We start from the raw sequence: 22,222 nt of genomic DNA on the forward strand, positions 1-22,222 counted from the left end.
CAGGGTGGGGAGTCACTGGGGGGCAGGGCTGGGGGGCAGGGTGGGAGGGATGCTGGAGGGGCAGGTGCCCCTGTTACCTGTGGGCCCCCCGGTGACGCTGCACCTCAGCTATGACATCCTGGGTGTTCCCCACCTCCCCGTCCGTGAACACGAACAGCTGGTGGGGGAGAGACACTGTCAGAGCCGGGGACCCCAAATCCCCCTGGAGACACCCCCTCCCCCTGGGAATGGGGGCAGCCCCCAGAGAATCTTCCCCACTGACACCCCTCCCAGAGACCCCCAGCCCCATAAAACTCCCCAGCCGCCCTCCCTCCCTTCCCAGACATCTCCCCTGGGGGGGCTGACAGACAGCGACCCCTGACTCTAACTGTGACCCCAACTCTCACCTGTTCCCTGGCCCGTGGAGACACTAACCTGCCCGACTGCTGTGGGCACCTTTCCAGGAGCTCCCTCCTGCCCCCTATCATGTGCCCTCACTGCCCCCCAGCTGCAGGGCACCCCCAGAGCTGGGCTCAGCATGAAGCGCTGCCCCCCAGATCTATACAGAGGTACCCCGCCCCCAGCTCCTGCATACCATGCCCTGCTCCCATCCCCAGGGGCAGTGGCCCCCCGTCATCCCCAGACCTACTCTGAGCCCCCCCCCCCAAAGCCCCCGTCGGCTACCCCCTCCCAGCCCCAGCCCCTCTCTGAGCCCCCAGGATGCCCTGAGGCTGCCCCCGGTACCTGGCGTGGGTGCCCGTCCCGGCAGGGGCTCCTGTAAATGGCTCGTAGCGGCGCCAAGATCTCGGTGCCCCCCAGGTCAGCCTGGAGCTGCTGGACGCGCTGCAGGGACTCGGCCATGGTCTGTTGGGTGTATCCCACACTCTGCCTGTGGGGGGCGCCGAGGGGTCAGGGGCCGGGACAGCTGGAGCCGGGGACACCCCAACCCCAGCCAGCCCTGCCCCCAACCCACAGACATCCCGACCCCAGCCCAGGGACACCCCGACCCCAGCCTGCCTTGCTCCCTAACCCAGCCAGCAACACGCCCTGCCCCAGACTCACGGGTAGAAGGACTCGAACCGAGACCCAAAGCCGTAGATGTTGAAATAACAGCCCAGGGGCAAACTCTTCAACAGCAGGACCAGGGTCTCCTGGGGACGGACAGACAGATGGTGTCACCCCCACGGGCCCAGCCAGCCTGGGCTGCTCTCCCACTCGGCTCTGCCCCCCCAGGCCCAGCCAGCCTGAACTGCTCCCCTCCACAGGCCCATGTAGTGTGGCCTCCTGCCTGGCCGTACCTTGGCGCTGTCGATGCGCTGGGGGGAGCGGTCTCGGCCATCCATGGGGCACTCCATGCTGCCGGAGCGGTCCAGCAGGAAGATGAACTCCCCAGCCGAGCTCTGGCCTGGTACAGCCTCGGGCAGGCTGGGTAGCAGGGTCACCATCACGGCCGGGTCGCTCATCAGGGAGCCTGCAGGGAGATGGGGCCAGCCCCAAATGGGGGGGGGGGATGGGGTCGAGCCCTGTGAGCCTGCGAGAGCCCCCAGACTCCCCCTCCTGCCCCAGAGTCCCACCCATGTCCCTCCCCCCTCCTGCCCTCTCCATAGATGCCCCCCAGCCCCCACCCAACTGCCCTAAAGCCCCACCCCTCCGTCCCTTCCCCCATATCACCCTCTCCCTAGATCCCCCACCACCGCCATCCCCTCAGTATCCCCCGACTGCCCCAGAGCCCCCCCACCTTTCTCCTAGATTCCACACTGCCCCCAATTACCAGCTCCCCAGCGCCTGCCCTTCCATTTCCCATTCTCCCCAGTATTTCCAAACCTGCAGTGCACCCCAGTGTCTACCTGCTCCCAGGCACCCCACTCTCCCACCCCCAGCTCTGCTGAAACCCCCCGCTCTGGTCCCCGCAGCCCCCCCCCCACACCTCATCCCCAGCTCCTTCCACACCCACCCATAATCATAAGAACAGCCAGACTGGGTCAGACCAAAGGTCCATCTAGCCCAGTATCCTGTCTGCCAACAGAGACCAATGCAAGGTGCTTCAGAGGCAGGGCTGGCTCTAGGTTTTTTGTCACCCCAAGCGCCGAGAGCAAAAAAAAAAAAAAGCTCCGAGAGCGCAACAGCCCCTGGTACTGTGCTGCCCCAAGCACGTCCTCTTTTGCTGGTGCCTAGAGCCGGCCCTGTTCAGAGGGAATGAACGGAACAGGTAATCATCAAGTGATCCATCCCGTTGCCCATTCCCAGCTTCTGGCAAACAGAGGCTAGGGACACCATCCCTGCCCATCCTGGTTAATAGCTGTTGATGAACCTATCCTCCATGAACTTATCTAGCTCTTTTTTGAACCCTGTTACAGTCTTGGCCTTCTCAACATCCTCTGGCAAGGAGTTCCACAGGTTGACTGTGTGTGAAGAAATACTTCCTTTTGTTTGTTTTCAATCCACTGCCTATTAGTTTCATTTGGTGACCTCTGGTTCTTGTGTCATGAGGAGTAAATAACACTTCCTTATTCACTTTCTCCACACGAGTCATGATTTTACAGACCTCGATCATATCCCCCCTTAGTCGTCTCTTTTCCAAGCTGAAAAGTCCCAGGCTTATTGATCTCTCCTCATAGGGAAGGCGTTCCAACCCCTCACCATTTTTGTTGCCCTTTTCTGAACCTTTTCCAATTCCAATATATATTTTTTGAGATGGGACGACCACATCCACACACAGTATTCAATATGAGGGCGTACCATGGATTCATCTAGAGCAGCGTTTCTCAAACTGGGGTCCGCGGACCCCTGGGGGTCTGCGAGGGAACTCCATGGTGTCCGTGGGTCACGCTGACCAACTCTTCCCCCTCCCTCAACTCCTCCACCCGGAAGCGGCTGCCAGCTCCCTGTGGCCCTAGGTGCCTGGGCGGCCAGTGAGGCTCCGCTCACGGCCCCTGCCCGAGTGCTGGCTCCGCAGCTCCCATTGGCCAGGAAGGGGCAGGGCAGGGGGTCCCCGAAAAATTTTAAATAAAAATGGGGGTCCTTGGGTTGCTAAAGTTTGAGAACTGCTGATCTAGAGGAAATACAATATTTCCTGTCTTATTATCTATCCCTTTCCTAATGATTCCTAATATTCGGTTTGCTCTCTGGATGTTTTACTCCTGGGGGAACTCTGCACCACTGCACATGCACAGAATTTATGTCCAGTGCCGATTTCTTTGCTTCCCTGCAAAAAAATGACTTTCTGCTGAGGAAGCAACGGGAAGCCACAAGAACGGCCATGTGACCCTCCCCAGCCATATGTTTCAGGTGCTCAGGGCAGCCGGCAGAGAGGTAAATCACTGTGGGACAGGGGGCGGGACTGGGAAAGACCCAGCTATTGGCTCCTACCCTGTGCTGGGTTCAGCTGCTAGTCCCAGCTGGGCTGGGGAGGACGGGACTTCCTCTTCCCCGGCATGGCAATTGGGGCCGGGTCAGACCCACCCCCAGATTTCTCCCCCAGCTGCAGGAAGCTCTGCAAACTCCCCCCCCCCCCCGCCCCCACTTCCTGCACCCATCGCTCCTCAGCTGAAGGGGGAGGGATCCCTGTACAGGGAGCTGCTCCCCCATCCGTCCAATCTCCGTGCATCCAGACCCCTTCATACCCAGACCCTCCTGCCGAGCCTCACCCCCCTGCACTCAGAACCTACCTGATGAGCACCACTCCCGCTGCACCTGGACCACCCCAACGAGCCACCTGCACTCAGATCCCCACCCCACTGAGCCCCAACCAGCTGCACCTAGATCCCCACTCCACTGAGCCCCCCACACCCAGACCCCCCCCGAGCTCTATCCGCCCCCATACCAGAGCCCACCCTGCTGAGCCCCAACCACCTTCACCTGGACCCACCCTGCAGAGTCCCATTACCGTTGCACCCAGAACCTCCCAACAAGCTCCTGTGCATCCAGATCCTCCCCCTGCAGATCCCCCACTGAGCTGCCCGCACCCAAACTGCCCCACACAGAACCCTCTCAACCCACACCTGCATCCCCCCACACTAAGCCCCTCCACACTTGGATCCTGCCTTCCTGAGCCTGCCTGCCCCACCCCTGGTGCACCTGGCACGGAGGGGCAGGGCCCTGGGGTGTTTCTGGGGCAGGCCCAGTCCTTGCGCTGTGTCAGGGTTGGGTGCAGCCTCACCGCTGAGTCTGTGTCCTGGGGGGAGGTGCACAGTGATCTCCCACCTCTGTGCAGCCAGTGGCCCGTGCTCCCCAATGCTATGCTGGAGCCGCCACATTGATTTGACAAATAACATTTGCAGAAATTTAAAACACTGTGCGTGGAATTTGTAATGTTTTGGTGCAGAATGCCGCAGGAGTCATGTTTTCAGAGAACTAGCCACAATGACTCCAAGATCTCTTTCTTGAGTGGTAACAGCTAATTTAGACCTCATCATTTTATACGTATAGTTGGGATTACGTTTACCAGCGTGCATCACTATGCACTTATCAACACTGAATTTCATCTGCCACTTTGTTGCCCAGTCACTCAGTTTTGTGAGGTCCCTTTGAAACTCTTCACAGTTTGCTTTGGGTTTAGCTATCTTGAGTAATTTTGTGTTTTCTGCAGATTTTGCCACCTCACTGTTTACCCCTTTTTCCAGACCATTTATGAATATGTTGAATAGGACTGGTCCCAGTACAGACCCCTGGGGGACACCACTATTTACCCCTCTCCATTCTGAGAACTGACCATTTATTCCTACCCTTTGTTTCCTATCTTTTAACCAGTTACCAATCCATGAGAGGACCTTCCACCTTATCCCATGACAGCTTACCTTGCTTAAGAGCCTTTGGTGAGGGACCTTGTCAAAGGCTTTCTGGAAGTCCAACTACACTATATCCACTGGATCACCCTTGTCCACATGCTTGTTGACCCCCCTCAAAAGCATGTTGACTCTTCCCCAACAAATCATGTTCATCTATGTGTCTGACAATTCTGTTCTTTACTATAGTTTCAACCTGTTTGCCCGATACTGAAGTCAGGCTTACCGGCCTGTAATTGCCGGGCTCACCTCTGGACCCTTTTTAAAAATCGGCATCACATTAGCTATCCTCCAGTCATATGGTACAGAAGCTGATTTAAATGATAGGTTACAGACCACAGTTAGTAGTTCTGCAATTTCACATTTGAGTTCCTTCAGAACTCTTGGGTGAATTCCATCTTGTCCTGGTGACTTATTACTGTTTAGTTTATCAATTTGTTCTAATGACACCTCAATCTGGGACAGTTCCTCAAATTTGTCACCAAATAAGAATGGCTCAGGTTTGGGAATCTCCCTCACATCCTCAGCTGTGAAGACCAATGCAAATTCATTTAGTTTCTCCACAATGCCCTTATCCTCAAGTGCTCCTTTAGCATCTCAATCTTCCAGTCGCCCCACTGGTTGTTTAACAGGATTCATGCTTCTGATGCACTTAAAAACATTTTTGCTATTACTTTTTGAGTCTTTGGTTAGATGTTCTTCAAATTCTTTTTTGGCCTTCGTAATTATATTTTTACACTTCATTTGCCAGAGTTTATGCTCCTTTCTTTTCCCCTCAATTAGGATTTAACTTCCACTTTTTAAAGGATACCTTTTAACCTCTAACTGCTTCTTTTACTTTGTTGTTTAGCCATGGCGGCACTTTTTTGGCTCTCGGCCACAGGGATGTTAAATTTAATTATATTATGGTCACTATTACCAAGCGGCCCAGCTATATTCACCTCTTGGACCAGATCCTGTGCTCAGCTAAGGACTAATTAAGAATTGCCTCTCCTCTTGTGGGTTCCCGTCCTGAGGTGACATGTACCCAGTCAATATGGGGATAATTGGAATCCCCCATTATTATTATTGAGTTTTTTATTTTAATAGCCTCTCTAATCTCCCTGAGCATTTCACAGTCACTATCACATCCTGGTCAGGCAGTCAGTAGTATATCCCTACTGCTATATTCTTATTATTCGAGCATGGAATTACTATCCATAGAGATTCTGTGGTACAGTTTGGTTCATTTAAGATTTTTACTTCATTTGATTCTATGTTTTCTTTCACATATAGTGCCACTCCCCCACCAGCACGACCTGATCTGTCCGTCTGATATATTTTGTACCCTGCTATTTCTGTGTCCCATTGATTATCCTCATGCCACCAAGTTTCTGTGATGCCTATTCTATCAATATCCTCATTTAATACAAGGCACCCAAGTTGACCCATCTTATTATTTAGAATTCTAGCACTGGTATATAAGCACTTTCAAAACTTGTCACTTTTTAGCTGTCTGCCATTACGTGATGTAATCAAATGGGACTTTCATTTATTTGACTCTTTCTCATCAGATCCTACCTGTATTTTATCATCTTCCATCCTTTCCTCCGTACTGGGACATAGAGAGTCTCCATCAATAGATCCTCCCTCTGTCCGAACCACGTGCTCCTCAGCACCTGTTGGCTTCCACCCAGTCCTTAGCTTAAAAACTGCTGTGACGTTATGAGTGTAATATATCTCATTGAAAGGTGACAGGGTCAAAAAGAGTTAATTACCTCACAGACTGAACTGACCCATGGCCGAACTTTAAAGACTGGTTAGGAAGATAAGTAAATGAATAGGACTTTGAAGTCCGCGTTGTTAGAGGTAGAAGGGTAGATGTTTGCTCAGGTCTTGTAATGTAAGCAAACAAGTCTTGTCTATTGCTATAGCTTTGATTCAAAGATCAAAAAAGGAATATTAACAAATAGTATTATTGTCTATATGTCTCTTTGAAGGTTGTGGTAACCTGTATCTGAACTGTTTAATGGATAATTACCCTGTGCTAATTGCCAGGATGTTTGGGAGAAGGAGAGTTAAGCCTATTGTTTTCTCAGGCCAAAAGGCTGCTGGAAATGTGTAAGAACCCTGGGACATGAGCCTTCTGCATCTCAGATCTGCTTTGGGTTTCAAGAGGGGGAAACCTTAAGCCATAAGGATTGAGATCCCCAGTCACTGACTGGACTCACCCTGAATATGGACATTGGACTATAACCTATGGACTATTCCTAAAAGGACTTTTGGCAACTACAAACTCATCTCTGCTATGTACCTGAACCTCAATAATTGACTTCAAGTCTGTATGTACATTGATCTTTTAACCAACACTCTCTTTCCTTTTTTAATAAATTTTAGTTTAGTTAAGAAGAATTGACTAATAGCGTGTATTTTGGATAAGATCTAAGTTATAACTGGACCTGGGTGTGTGGCTGATCCTTTGGGATTGGAAGAACCTTGTCTTTTATCTGATGAGATAAGATTTTCAGTAATCATCATCATATCTGACATGTTTGTCTGGACGGAGGCCTGAGGCTGGGCATTTTAAGGGAACTGCGTTGTTTGGACTTCTGAGTAACCAGTGGGGTAATACAGAAGCTGTTTTGGGCTGGCTTAGTAAATCTAAGTATTGGAATATCCACCAGCTTTTGGGGTTTGTCTGCCCCGTTTTGTTTGCAGTTCACCCTAATTGAGTGACCTCAGCTGGCTCCCACGAGCAGCATCGTCACAACTGCTCTACGACCTTTTTAACCCTGCCCCCAGATTCCCCCAGCACCTCTTTGCCCTAGGAGCCCCCATTCCCCTACCATCCCCCTCATTGTCCCGGGCCCCCCGATCCCACGTCACCACCCAGAATACCCCTCCCCCACATCGCCACCCCATGAACCCCCATTCCCACCCCCCCGGCCAGGGACAGCAGGGTGAAGGATCCCCCCCCCACCTGGCTCTGCTCCGGGCAACCCGACCTCCAGCACCGCGCTAGGTTTGTGCGGCTCCGCGTAATACACCAGCAGCTCCACGTCTCGGTCCCACGGGGGGGCCTCAGCCAGAGACACCTGGTGGGGCGACAGACTCCGTCACTGCCCCATGGCTCCTGGGGAGCAGGGTCCCACTGGCTCTCGCGCCAGGCTCAGTGCCCCCCATGTAGCCGGGGGGAGGGAGCAACTCTGGGTTAGGAGGGAGGGAGAGAGGGAAAAACACCCCAAAGGCAACATGGGGACTTGGCTCTTCTTGCAGAAAACACTGCGAAAATTCTGACTTTGTTGGGCTAAATCTTTCCAATTTGGGGGTGATATTTTCCCGGCCCCCCCATTTTCTCCCATTCAAAATGAAGGAGAGGGGAACTCCCAGAAAGCAAAGGGAACCAGGACCCCTCGAATGTCCAGGATTTCACCCCCACAGGCTGGTCTCAGCCCCTTGAGTTTTTCCCCAGAGAACATGGGCAATTCCCCAGATCCGTTGGTGTCGCTCAACCCTCTTCCCTGCCACCCCCCCGTGCCTTCTGGGACCCACCCCCTGCCCTGCCCCAGAGCTCCCACCCCTGTATATGCCCACCTAGGACCCACGCCCAGTACCCTGGCACCCAACCCTCGGCCCAGAGCCCCCATCACCCCCCTGCTCAGAGCTGCCCGCCCATACTGGCTCTCCCAGGGGGATGGCTGGGACCCAGGTGTCCGGGTGAGCCCTTACCTGGGCGGTGGTCCGGTTCCCAGCCGTGTAGCTCAGGGGGGTGAGGGAGCAGTTGGAGAGTACGCGGTCGAGGCCATGGGGTGACTGCAGCGTGACGCTCAGGCTCAGGGTGTAGGGCAGCTCCCCCTGGGGGACTCGTGGGACCCCCTGGGTGACGTCCTCCCCGTCCCACCCTGCAGAGAGAGACACGGGGTGAGCATGGGGCCAGGCAGAGACAGATGCATCCTGGAGGCAAATGCCTGGCTGCGAAAATGGTGTCGCCAGGAGGGCTTTGGCTTCCTTGACCACGAGATGCTGTTCCAGGAAGAAGGACTGCTAAGCAGAGATGGGGTCCAGCTAGCGAGGAAGGGGAAGAGCATATCTGGCTACAGATTGGCTAACCTAGTGAGGAGGGCTTTAAACTAGGTTTGAAGGGGGCAGGTGACCAAAGCCCACAGGTAAGTCAGCAACACGGAGACCTGGGAGAAGGGTCGGAATTTGGGGGGAGCATGGGCTGTTAAAGAGGGATAAGGGAGAGACACGACAGAACTGGGGGAGAGGGGTCAAATCAGTATCTTAGATGTCTGTATACTAAGGCGAGAAGTATGGGGGAATAAGCAGGAAGATCTCGTAATGCTAGTAAATAAACACAACTATGACATAGTTGGCATCACAGAGACTTGGTGGGATAATATGCATGACTGGAATATTGGGATAGAAGGGTACAGCTTGCTCAGGAAGGACAGGCAGGGAAAAAAGGGAGGACGTGTTGCCTTATATATTAAAAATGTGTATACCTGGACTGAGGTTGAGCTGGAAATAGGAGACAGACTCGTCGAAAGTCTCTGGGTAAGGATAAAAGGGGTAAAAACCAAGGGCGATGTCAGGGTAGGGGTCTACTACAGACCATCTAACCAGGAAGAAGTGGTGGATGAGGCTTTTTTTAAACTGCTAACAATTAATAAAATCATACAAAGCACAGGACTGTGTGGTGATGGGGGACTTCAACTACTCAGACATCTGTGAGAAAATAACACAGCAGGGCACAGATTATCCAACAAGTTCTTGGAATGTATTGGAGACAATCTTTTATTTCAGAAGGTGGAGAAAGCTACTAGCGGGGAGGCTCTTCTAGATTTGATTTTGACAAATAGGGAGGAACTGGTTGAGAATCTGAAAGTGGAAGGCAGCCTGGGTGAAAGTGATCACGAAATGGTAGAGTTCATGATTCTAAGGAATGGTAGGAGGGAGAACAGCAAAATAAAGACAATGGATTTCAAGAAGGCAGACGTTAGCAAACTCAGGGAGTTGGCAGATAAGGTCCCATGGGAAGTGAGTCTAAAGGGAAAAACAATTGGAGACCGTTGGCAGTTTTTCAAGGAGACAGTATTAAGGGCACAAGAGGAAACTATCCCACTGCATAGGAAAGATGGGAAGTATGGCAAGAGACCACCCTGGTGTAACCAGGAGATCTTCAGCGATCTAAAAATCAAAAGAGTCCTACAAAAAGTGGAAACTCGGTATAATTACAAAGGATGAATATAATCAAATAACACAAGTATGTAGGGACAAAATTAGAAAGGCCAAGGCACAAAACGAGATCAAACCAGCCAGAGACATAAAGGGTAACAAGAAAACAAATACATTAGAAGCAAGAGGAAGACCAAGGACAGGGTAGGCCCATTACTCAGTGACGGGGGCAAAAGAATAACAGAAAATGTGGAAATGGCAGAGGTGCTTAATGACTTCTTTGTTTTGGTTTTCACCAAGAAGGTTGGTGCTGATTGGACGTCTAATGTAGTGAATGCCAGTGAAAACGAGGTAGGATCAGAAGAGGCTAAAATGGGGAAAGAACAAGTTAAAAATTACTTAGACAAATTAGAGGTCTTCAAGTCACCAGGGCCTGATGAAATGCATCCTAGAATACTCCAGGAGCTGACTGAGGAGATACCTGAGCCGTTAGCAATTATCTTTGCAAAGTCATGGAAGATGGGAGAGATGAAAAGCACAAATCTAGTGCCTATCTATAAAAAGGGAAATAAGGACAACCTGGGAAATTACAGACCAGTCAATTTAACTTCTGTACCCGGAAAGATAACGGAGCAAATAATTACACAATCAATTGCAAACACCTAGAAGATAATAAGGTGATAAGTAACAGTCACCATGGATTTGTCAAAAACGAATTGTGTCAAACCCACCTGATAGCTTTCTTTGACAGGGTAACAAGCCTTGTGGATGGGGGGAAGCGATAGATGTGGTATATCCTGACTTTAGTAAAGCTTTTGATACTGTCTCCCATGACCTCCTCTTAAACAAACTAGGGACACGCAACCTAGATGGAGCTAGTATAAGGTGGGTGCAAAACTGGTTGGAAAACCATTCCCAGAGAGTAGTTTTCAGTGGTTCACAGTCATGCTGGAAGGACATAACGAGTGGGGTCCCAAATGGATCAGTTCTGGGTCCGGTTCTGTTCAATATCTTCATCAATGATTTAGATAATGGCATAGAGAGTACACTTATAAAGATTATGGACGATACCAAGCCGGGAGGGGCTGCAAGTGCTTTGGAAGATAGGATTAAAATTCAAAATGATCTGGACAAACTGGAGAAATGGTCTGAAGGACAAATGCAAAGTACTCCACTTAGGAAGGAACAATGGGTTGCACACATACAGAATGGGAAATGACTGCCTAGGAAGGAGTACTGCGGAAAGGGATCTGGGAGTCATAGTGGATCACAAGGTAAATATGAGTCAACAATGTAACACTGCTGCAAAAAAAGCGAACATCATTCTGGGCTATATTAGCAGGAGTGTTGTAAGCAAGACACGAGAAGTAATTCTTCCTCTCTACTCTGCTCTGATTAAGCCTCAACTGAAGTATTGTGTCCAGTTCTGGGTGTCACATTTCAGGAAGGATGTGGACAAATTGGAGAGAGTCCTGAGAAGAGCAACAAAAATGATTAAAGTTCTAGAACACATGACCTATGAGGGAAGATTGAAAACATTGGGTTTATGTAGTCTGGAGAAGAGAAGACTGAAAGGGGACATGATAACAGTTTTCAAGTATGTAAAAGGTTGCTCCTCCTTGTTTTTCTTAACCTCTGAGGATAGGACAAGAAGCAATGGACTTAAATTGCAGCAAGGGTGATTTAGGTTGAACATTAGGAAAAACTTCCTATCTGTGTGGTTAAACACTGGAATAAATTGCCTAGAGAGGTTGTGGAATCTCCATCATTGGCGATTTCTAAGAGCAGATTAGACAAACACCTGTCAGGAATGGTTTAGATAATTAATCCTGCCACGAGTGCAGGGGACTGGACTAGATGACCTTGCGAGGTCCCTTCCAGTCCTATGATTCTATGGGGGGAATGCTATTGAGAGGCATGGGGGGATGCTGGGAGGTCAGGAGAGGGCCGGGGGGGGGTCACCTACCCTGGGGCAGGGATTGCAGGGCTGGGGTGGCGCTTACCATGGGGCACATAGTAGTGGCCTATGGGTCTATGAGGGTCCATGTGGGTCTTTCCCTGTGGGGTACGTAGCAGGGGCTAGGGAACTTCGGAGGGTTACAGGCTGTGGGATCATTCACTGTAGGGTGCGCAGTGGGGGTGTTGGGGACTACGAGTCTCACCAGGCAGGCTAACGTGGCAGGGGTATCTGTGGGTCTCACCATGGGGCGTGTAGCGGGGGCGCAGCACAGCTGGCAGCATGTAGCGGGCGGCTCCATCGGGCTCCAGCGGCAGCTCGCAGACGTAGCGCAGGGTCAGCGCCGCCTCCTCCCCGGGAGGCAGGTTACCCAGGGAGCAGCTGAAAACGTCGCCCCCAGTCCCCTCCTGCTGCAGCAAGAACGAGCTCTGCCCCCCGGCCAGCGCGTCCCCGTACAGCTCTTGTGCCTGCCGGAGAGACAAGGTCACCCCAAGTTTACCCTGGCCCCTGAGATCCCCCTGCCCTGCACCCCAACCAGCACATCGTCGAACAGGTTACTTCTGGGGGAATTCTGCACCACTGCATATGCACAGAATTCACGTCTGGTGCAGAATTCCCCCCCCCCCCCCCCCCCCCCGCAGAAAATGCATTCTGCCCAAGAAGTGCTGCAGTTCCACCTTTCACCCACCAGAGGCTGCTGTGGCACTAGAGCAGCCAGGAGCTGGCTGCGTTCTTCACAGCACCCTGCCCGCGGAGCCTGGTTATGACAGAGTGGGGCACACGGGGCTCCGGGGCAGGGGGTGGGGGGGAGAGACTGGGCTGTGGGCTCAGGAGCTAGTGGGGTGACACCATTGAACCAAGGACTGAATGGGAGGGGGGCTGCAGGGCTACACGGGAACAGGAGAAAGGGGATGCAGGGACACACAGGGATGGGGGGAAGAGGCTGCAGAGACTGAGGGGTGTATGTAGAGACAGGGTCAGATGTGCCTGCCTGAATGGGAGAGGCTTGGGCTGAGCAAGGGTCTGCATGGGGGAGGCTCCCCAATTCCCTAAGAATCCCTCCCCCCCAAAAAACCTGTTCCATACTTCTCCCACTCACACCCAACAATCCTCGAGGTTCACTCCAGACTCCTTCCCTCTCCCTCAGCTCCTCCGTTACCCCTGACTCCCCCAAGCCTTTGTGCTGCTTCTGAGGGGGGCGGGAAATATGGCTCTATATTGTAGTTTAATATAATTGTATGAATAAGCTTAGAAAGGAATCTATTCATGGAAAAATTTACCAGAATCTTTTTTTTGGTCTGTGTTGTTACAGACGTACTTGCTGACACTATTTTGAAATAAATTACCAAAATAATGCAAACTGCCGTGATTACACTGTGTTATTTTGACAAAAAAATATGCAGAATTTTAAAATATTGTGCACCGAATTTTAATTTTTTTGGTGCCAAATTCCCCCAGAAGTAACAGCTCCTGCACCTCCTGGAGAGACAGGGTCAGCCCGAGATCTCCTTATCCCCCGAGATCCCCTTGCCAGGGTGTCCCCATACAGCTCGTGTGTGTGTCAGGAGAGAAGGGGTCACCCCGAGATTCCCCATTCCCCCAACATCCCCCTGCCCTGCCCCCCAGCTAGTGTGTCCCTGTACAGCTCTTGCACCTGCCAGGAGAGATGGGGTCACCCCGAGATCCCCCTGCCCTGCCCCGAAGCCAGCGTGTACCCATACCCTGCCCCCCGGTACCATCTCTCCTTCCCAGAACCCTTGCCTCCGGGTACCTTTTTCTTCTCGCGGAGCTGGGCCTCGATGCAGGCGCCCCCCAGGCGGGCCTGGAAGGCGTAGACGGCCGCCTCGGCGTCCACGGGGAACACGAACACGGCCTCCACGGGCCCCGGCTCCTCATTCCTGTAGAGCAGTTCGCAGCTGACATCCGCCACGAAGCCTCGGATCAGCACCGTCACCGAGCCGCTGCGAAGGGGCACTGGGTGGGGGGGAGAGGGACATCAGCCACGGGCCCCTCTGACCCCCACGGGCACCGGGGGAGTGGGACGTCAGTCGCGGGCCCCTCTGACCCCCATGGGCGCCGGGGAAGGGGGATGTCAGCCATGGGCCCCCCACAACCCCCTCCATGGGCTCTGGGGGAGGGGGGCATCAGTCATGGGACCCCACCGCCCTGACTCACCCGGCTTGTTGGAACTGTTCAGGAGGCCGCAGCTCGTCATCTTGGTCTGGGGTCGGAGATCTGTGTGGGGGAACGGTGTGCGGTGAGATACAGGGTTCCCATGGAAACTGATGGGCACAGGGTGTGTCCCCCAGCAACAGCTCTGAGACCCCAGCCCCACCCCCCTGCTCAGCCAAGTCCTGTGGCAGGGAGTCCCGCAGGCTCTCGGGCCTAGCTCAGAGATCAGAGAGATGGCTCCTCTCGGGCCCCCCCGGGCTCCCCCTTCCTGCACATGGCGCCAGCTCCCAGCAAGTAGGGGCAGGCAGGGACCAGGGCACAGCTGGGAGCTGGATGGAGAAATGTGTGTGTGTGGGTAATGGGGATGGATGGACAGACGGACGGGAGGGGGGTGGGGATGGATGTTTGGATGGAGGAAATGGCTGGGAGCTGGGGGAGGGGTGGAGAAATGTAGGGGAGTGTCACAGGGCCCTGCACATCTGCTGGGGGTGGGGGGAGAACGCCCCCGCTTGCCCAGAGTGGGATGGATACACCCCGTCATCACGGCTCTCAGCCAGGCCAGACAAACACAATCCGGGACTACCAACCCCCCCACACATGGCCCCAGCCCCCGGCAGGGCCTGGGATATGGCTGAGAAGGAAATGTAGGGGGAATGGATGGACAGACGGAAGGAGGGGAGTGGGGATGGAGGGAGGGAGGCATGTGGGTGGGGACGCACAGACAGAAGAGGGAGTTGGACAGGTGGGGGGGTGAGGACGGACAGACGGATGGAAGGGGGGGTTGGACAGTGCGAATGGGTGAGGATGGACAGACGGACAGAAGGGGGAGTTGGACAGTGTGGGGGGTGATGTTGGACAGACGGACGGAAGGGGGGGGTTGCACAGTGCGTGGGGGTTTTGAGGATGGACAGAATGGGGCGGGCGCCTCTGACTCAGCAAGTTGGTGAATTTCCTGCTCTGGCTCTGAGCCGAACCCCCCCTCCCCCCAGGCCCCGCTCCCAGACCTGCCCTGCTCCCTGCTGGGCAGAGCCAGACCTGCCCATCCCGGGTCATAGACCCCGCTCTGCTGAGGGCGAGTCCCCGCGAAAACAGCCCCTGCTCCCAATTCCCTACTTTGGGTGTACTGAGCATGCTCACCCGAACTGAGCATGCCCAGTAACCTTCGCTGTTGCCACTGCCCTCTCTCTGCCCTTACTTCTACTTACGATTTGCTGCCTCCTCTTTGGAGGGGTTTAAAAGGATTAAGGGGGGCAAATCGCAGCGGGGGGCTGTCAGGGTCTGAGCAGGGGGCAGAAATTTACTGGCCTGGGGGGATCAAGCTACTGTAGGTAGTGGCAGAAGAGGGGCTGAAGGGGAAAAATCGGGGTGGGGGGTAGGAGCCGGGGTTAATCCTTGGGGGGGGGGGGGAGACGCTGCCAGACCCCATGCGGGGACAAAACCCCCGTTTAGGGAGGGGATGGGGGGGAACAGTGACCCCGTGGGATGAGCCACCCGCTGTGCTCGCTAATCTAGGGGTGTAGGGGGTGCAGAGGTTGTTTTCATTCTGCTCACAGGACGCTGCATGTCCGCCCCGAAGCAGAGGGCGGGTTCCTGGGACTGGGGTCTTAAAGGCACAGGCCTCCAATTCCTAGCCTGTCAAAGCTTAGACACCGCAGCTCCTCTCTATCGTATACAAGTGCTGCGGGCCTACGTTACTGCTCCAGCCAGGAGACTGAATGCGATGAAATATTGTACTCCCTCCCTCCCTCCAACTCTGCATCTCACATTTTGAATATGTAAAAGACTCTTTTATCAATTTCTATGTCTATATGAAATCACTGCAGCTCCTTTCTCTTATACAACGTGCTGAGTTGCTAACTCCCTCCCAGAGCCCACATGTCTGCACCCCCTCCTGTACCCCAATCCCCTGCCCCAGGGCAGAGCCTGCACCCTTCACTCAAACTCCCCATAGCCTGCAACCCTCCTGCACCCCAACTCCATCCCAGGGCCTGCACCCCAAAAAGGGCTGGATTAACCTTTTGTGGGCCCGGTGCTAAACATATTTGTGGGCCCCCATGGGGGAAATGGGGACATGGGGCAGGGGGGCAGAGTCCTCAGAATGAGGGGCTGGCCGGGGCAATGGGAGATGGGTCATGGCACGGCAGGGACAGCCCCACTCCACCCAGCCCAGTATTAGGGCACTGTTTACAAACCGGGAGCTGCCAGACCCACACTGTCCAGCCCGGCCCTGCACTGCCATCGTGCTTCTTCCCCTTGGGGGTGGGCCCATGCTGCACCATGCTACCCCCCTGCCCAGCACCCCTCTGACTCCCTATGCCCAGTGCTACACCACCCAGAGACCCCCACAAACCCACATGCCCAGTGCCCTCCCAGACCACTCCCCCACCCACTCAGAACCCCCCCACAGATCCTCTCACTGCCCAGTGCCCCCCAGCTCCTACCCTCTCCACCGCACCCAGGTTGAGAAGGCGCGCCACCTCTTGGTTTAGGAGGGTGGCATGTTCCCGGTCCCTGACGTCTTTGTCCTTGGGGGTGGGTGCAGGCTGGCCGTGGCGTTCCCGATGGTTGACTGACTCCACCACCAGGGAGTTAGGTGCCGGGTGGGAGTACAGGTACTCATGTCCCTTAGCCAGAACCAAGTACTTTTTTTCTGCTTTCTTGGAGATGGGCACCAAGGAAGCTGGGGTCTGCCACAGGGCAGTCGATATGTTGGCCACACCTTGGTGAAGGGGTAAGGCCACACGGCCCGGTGCCAAGGAGGACAGAACATTGAAAAGGGTGTCCGACGGCTCCTCCATCGCCTCAGCCTGGAGTTGGAGATTCGAGACTACCCTTTTGAGGAGCTCCTGGTGAGCTTTAAAGTCCTCTTGTACAACGGACGGAGGTGCCGCTATGGTCTCCTCCGGTGCCGCTGAGGGGGCCGGTCCGGCTACCAGGGCATTGGGAGGTGCCGCTAGTTCGACTCCCAAGACCGAGTCCGGGCCCGGTGCCGCCGGTTCGGTGCCCGTCGACTTCTGACTCTGTCAAGGGGGGGACACCGAATGGGTCTGCGACGCCCTGGCTACCGAGCGGGGTCTCGCCTGGGCAGGCAATTGCGGACACAGTGCCCATTGACACCATTGGCCCTGCCACGGCACCCCTTGCCACTGACTGGCTTGGGTGCCGAGCGGTGCAGGCTGCTCTTGGGGCCTGGAGCGGTTCGGGGACAGGTGGCTGGGTGCCGAGGCCGAGGTCGCCGTTGACCACACGGTGCCGTAGGAGCAACAGGAGCGTCTACGGTCGTGCCGGTGCCGACCTCGAGATCTGGACCTCGACGACAATGAGGAGCGGTACTCGACCGAAGTGCTGCTCTCATAGTCGTCCCGGCGATCGTAGCTTCAACGCTTCGGTGCCGGTAACGCCCGAGGAGAGCTCCGTCTATGGTGTCTAGCGGAGTGGGCACTCGAGCCCGAGCGTCCATAACGATGGCGTCGGGATCTGCTCCTGTAGCTCCTATCCAAAGAGGAGCGTCGACGCCGCTTGTCTCGGTGCCTGCGCTCCCAATGGGGAGTGGAGGACCTTCGAGGCTCCTGCGCAGGTGAGTCAGCCAGTCTGATCGGAGTGGAGGACTGAAACGAGCTATGTGAGGACCTCGGCGAATGGGGCGCGCGGTCCTCGGAGCACGGGCTGTCTCTTGCCGGGGAGGGCTGGTGTGCTCCCAACGGCGGCTTCCCTCAGGACCGGGAGCCTGTCTCAGGTGGCACACCCGGCACCGGGAGGGAAAGGATGTCATGTGCGGCCAGTGCAGCCTCCGGCGTCAACAGCATTCTCACCGCGGGAGAGGCACGCGTGGACGGGACCGGACTACTCCACTCGGCGCGAGTCGGAGGTCTGGGTCCCGGGGGGGATCGTGGGCTGCCCAACTTGGGTCCGGCCTCACCCCTGTCCTTTTCTCGGCACCGCTTCCCTTGCTTCTTAGCAGGTGAGCGGTGCCGACTGGTGGAGGGCGCCTTGCTCTGCACCGACAATGAGGCACTCGGTGCCGAGTCCGATCGGCGTGCTGGTGCCGGGGCCAATGCAGATACCATCAGCAGGGCCCGGAGCCAGATCTCTCTCTCACATTTCGTTCGAGCCTTGAATGACCGACAGATCTTACAGCGATCGGTTACGTGAGTCTCGCCCAAGCAGCGAAGACACTGAGTGTGCGGGTCGCTTCTTGGCATAGAACTGCGACAGGAGTCACACGACTTGAAGCCTGGGGCACGAGGCATGCCCCGCACCAGGCAACAAACTAAAGAAGTTATCCAACTAAGGAGAAGATGAGTACTACTAAGGCTACTGGAAGGGCTACAGCAAGGCTGGAGCACAAAGTTCCGACTACCTTCACTGGCGGCAAGAAGGAACCGAGGGTGGGGGGAGTGCGCAGCTCCCCTTATAGGGCGCTATAGAGGCGCCACTCCAGGGGTCGCAGTGGTGCTCCCCCACTATGGGTACTGCTAAGGGAAAAACTTCTGGCACCGGTGCACGTGGCGAGCACGCACACCTACTGCGGAATACACAGGAGCAATCACTCAAAGAAGAATAGCTAGTTCCACATTGAAATGCAGCTGTGCATTTGAGATACTATATGACTGTAGTACATTTTGCACTGCCTGCATCTACACTGACATAAGGGAGGAGAAGAGGACAAGACTGTCCCTAGCATATATGATTAAAAAAAAAGGCATCACACATTTTGAGTATTTAAAAGAGTCTCTCATAACTATTTGTCTATGTGAAGTCTCATAACAGTTCACAAATTTTAGGATTGCCTTTTGCTGCATTTATCTTGCCTGTGAATCCAGCCCTTACAGTCCCATGTTCACACGTCATTGCTGGTGTGTAGAAGCTGATTCAGAAATATTCAGTAAGTGTATTATATGGTGTCATCTTACATCCTTCTCAAGGGCAAAAATCTTCTGCAACAATGAAGGCTTGGGCTCATGACCAGTGGCTGCAGAACTTTTGGATGCGCAAGTCCACATTTCTGCATCTGTGTGCAAAACTCACCAAAATAAAAGCTGCACTGACAATGGAGAAGAAAAAATAATTGCACTATGGGGATCTCCAACACTAGATTCTTATTGGTCAATCAGTGGTCTCTCTCCTAAACCAAGGTGAAATGGATTTCTTTAATGTATGTAGTCACAACATATTGTTAAAGATCATTTCATGCTCAATGCTGTGTTAAGATCTCTGCAGTCACAGATAATACCTGTCTTCTTGGGGAACCAGGGCACAGTATCCAGTCTGTCTGACTCATGAAAGGACACCCCCCGCTTGAACCAAAACTGATCAGAGAAAAAACTTGCATAGAGCAGTGAATGGCGGTGTGAGACACACCTAGATCCCTGTTGACAAGTTTCAGGCAACTCCCCTATCCTCATCTGCATTAAAGATGTGACAGATCAATTTGGCACATTAGCCAGGAGGAAGCAGATCATGAGTGTTTTCAACCACAAAACCCATCCCTCCTGATTCGCAACCGTATCCCTGGACCAGTGACAGGTGCATGGGCAGCCAAGTCATTGGAAATAAGCAAGGAGGAAGCCAGTGAAAAAAATGAAAGTGGCCATTCTGGTATCACCTTGGGCTCAGCGGTATGCTCCGTACCCCCAAACCTTACCTCCCTTTTCACGTATTCACACAGAAAAAAGTGAAACAGCGCGCCTCAATCATCCAATAGATCAATTTGTCACATTAGCCAGGAGGAAGCAGATCGATCAAAGGGGCCACTCTGGTATCACCTTGGGCTCAGGGGTATGCGCCGTACCCCCAAACCTTACCTCCCTTTTCACGTATTCACACAGAAAAAAGTGAAACAGCGCGCCTCAATCATCCAATAGATCAATTTGTCACATTAGCCAGGAGGAAGCAGATCGATCAAAGGGGCCACTCTGGTATCACCTTGGGCTCAGGGGTATGCGCCGTACCCCCAAACCTTACCTCCCTTTTCACGTATTCACACAGAAAAAAGTGAAACAGCGCACCTCAATCATCCAATAGATCAATTTGTCACATTAGCCAGGAGGAAGCAGATCGTGAGTGTTTTTGACCACAAACCCCATCCCATCCCTCCTGATTCGCAACCCCATGGACCAGGCGGTAGCAAGTAGCCCCGATTGTTACTGCTGCGTGGCGGAAACCACACTCAGTTGCAAAACGGGAGGGCTGCTATACGTGTCGTCACACCTGCCAGTGGGAAGGGGGCGGTGGGAGCTCCGTGGGTGGGACCGGGCCGTCACTCCAAACCCCCCACTCCCTACATCCACCCTGCGCAGTGCTGGGGGCGGAGAGACCCCCCCGGCCGTGTTACAGTGGGCAGCGCACACACACTTGTATGCCCGGCAGGACTCGTGGGTCCTATCCCCGGTCTGGGGGGCTGGGCACTAGGACTCCTGGGTTCTCTCCCCGACTGGGGGCCCTGGACCACAGGGGAGGGGGCTGTGGGGTCCCTGTTACCTTCACTAGCCCGGGCTGTGGCGCAGAGGCTGGAAAAGCAAAACCGAAAGTCACTTTTCCAGGCTAGCCCCGCCCAGTCCAGCCAGGGAGCGTCTGCAAATTCCCCGCCCCCAGCTACTCTCACCCAGGGGCCTGGGATGGTCCCGCTATCAGGGGAACCTTCCTGGCGTCTGGACCGCCCCGGCGGAGTCGGCTAGTGAAACCAGAGTCCTCGCTCCAGCTCCCTTTGCCCGGAGACCTGGGTGCCCTCGAGTGCTCCCCTTCCTCCATCCGGCTCGGCCGAGTCCCTGAAACCCCGACAAGGCTGGGCCCAGGAGCCTGGTCACTCAGGACAGGGGCTGGGTGTCCCCACTCCGGGGTGCTCTCCCCGCACCTGATGCCTCCCTGCCCTGCTGGCCGTTACATACAGTTCAAAGCAGATACAGTCAAGTTAACAGCAAGTGATAACAAAAGCCAGGGGGAAATGGGCAAGTTTCTAGGGCAGTGGTTCTCAACCTTTTTTTCCCCTACAGACCACTTGAAAATTGCTGAGGGTCTTGGCGGATCACAGAATCATAGAATATCAAGGTTGGAAGAGACCTCAGGAGGTCTCTAGTTCAACCCCCTGCTCAAAGCAGGACCAGCACCAATTAAATGATCTTTCCTAATGTTCTTTGTACTGTTAGCTAACTATTGTTGGATAAAAGCACAATATAAAAAAACCCTTAATAATAATTAACTATCTCTCTTGCATGCATATTATCTGCACACATAGTGCAGCTTTAAGATGCTAAACAAATCTATGAGTCAACTAGAAATAGCCATGCTCTCATTGCAAACAGGGCCGGCTCCAGGCACCAGCCTGGCAAGCAGGTGCTTGGGGCGGCCACTCCGGAGAGGGGCGGCACGTCCAGCTATTCGGCGGCAATTCAGCAGATGGTCCCTCACTCCCGCTCGGAGCGAAGGACCTTCCGCCAAATTGTCGCCGCAGATCGCGATCGCGGGGTTTTTTTTTTTTTTTGGCTGCTTGGGGCAGCAAAAACCCTGGAGCCGGCCCTGATTGCAAATATTAATACAATATGTTCTGATACTGGAAAGGAGCGGAAAAGGCATTCACTCAGGCGTATGCAATTTCTCTGAGATGTCCACTTTCAATTTGATTAACACATCATACACCTAGAACTGTAAAAATAAATAATAAAGCAACACAAACAGCAAAATGAAACCACAAACAAACAAGTGACAGCACTGAAAACACAAAGGGAAATAAAACATAAAGTAGTTGGTTATGGGTATTTCTACAGAGCCTTGTAGAAACAGGCAAAGTTCTCCTGGTTTCACATTGAGTGTGTCACCAACTCAAAAACTCACAATGGACTCATGGAGTTTTTAGAAGCCCTGGAGCACTTGAACTAGGGTGACCAGACAGCGAATGTGAAAAATCATGACGGGGGTGGGGGGTAATAGGTGCCTATGTAAGAAAAAGCTCCAAAAATCAGGACTGTCCCTATAAAATCAGGACATCTGGTCACACTAACATGAACACATGGCTTGGAATTTGCAGACAGATCCCTGCTTCAAAGAGCTTGCAAATAAAGTCTTTATCCTACAAAACACCTAGCAGCATCCCCACCAAACCTAGTGCTGCTTAAGAGTCAATGGGAGAACTCTGCAGAGCCAGAACGACACCAGATAACAAAGATCTGGCCTTAAT

General features: G+C 53.8%; 1 protein-coding gene across 1 annotated transcript; it reads right to left on the reverse strand.

Moving 5' to 3' along the window:
* Positions 1–73: 73 nt before the first annotated feature.
* Positions 74–20,575, reverse strand: LOC135886695 (von Willebrand factor A domain-containing protein 5A-like). Its single transcript, XM_065414482.1, has 10 exons — positions 20,530–20,575; positions 14,053–14,112; positions 13,649–13,851; positions 12,083–12,344; positions 8,472–8,644; positions 7,723–7,837; positions 1,278–1,450; positions 1,042–1,130; positions 724–868; positions 74–157 (listed from the first exon to the last, which is right to left on the reverse strand). Exons 2-10 carry the CDS (start codon positions 14,090–14,092, stop codon positions 74–76), a joined length of 1,284 nt encoding a protein of 427 aa, XP_065270554.1. The 5' UTR covers positions 14,093–14,112; positions 20,530–20,575.
* Between the last annotated feature and the right edge of the window lie 1,647 nt (positions 20,576–22,222).

Source organism: Emys orbicularis, chromosome 12 (assembly GCF_028017835.1).
Source record: "Emys orbicularis isolate rEmyOrb1 chromosome 12, rEmyOrb1.hap1, whole genome shotgun sequence".
Lineage (NCBI taxonomy): Eukaryota > Metazoa > Chordata > Testudines > Emydidae > Emys > Emys orbicularis.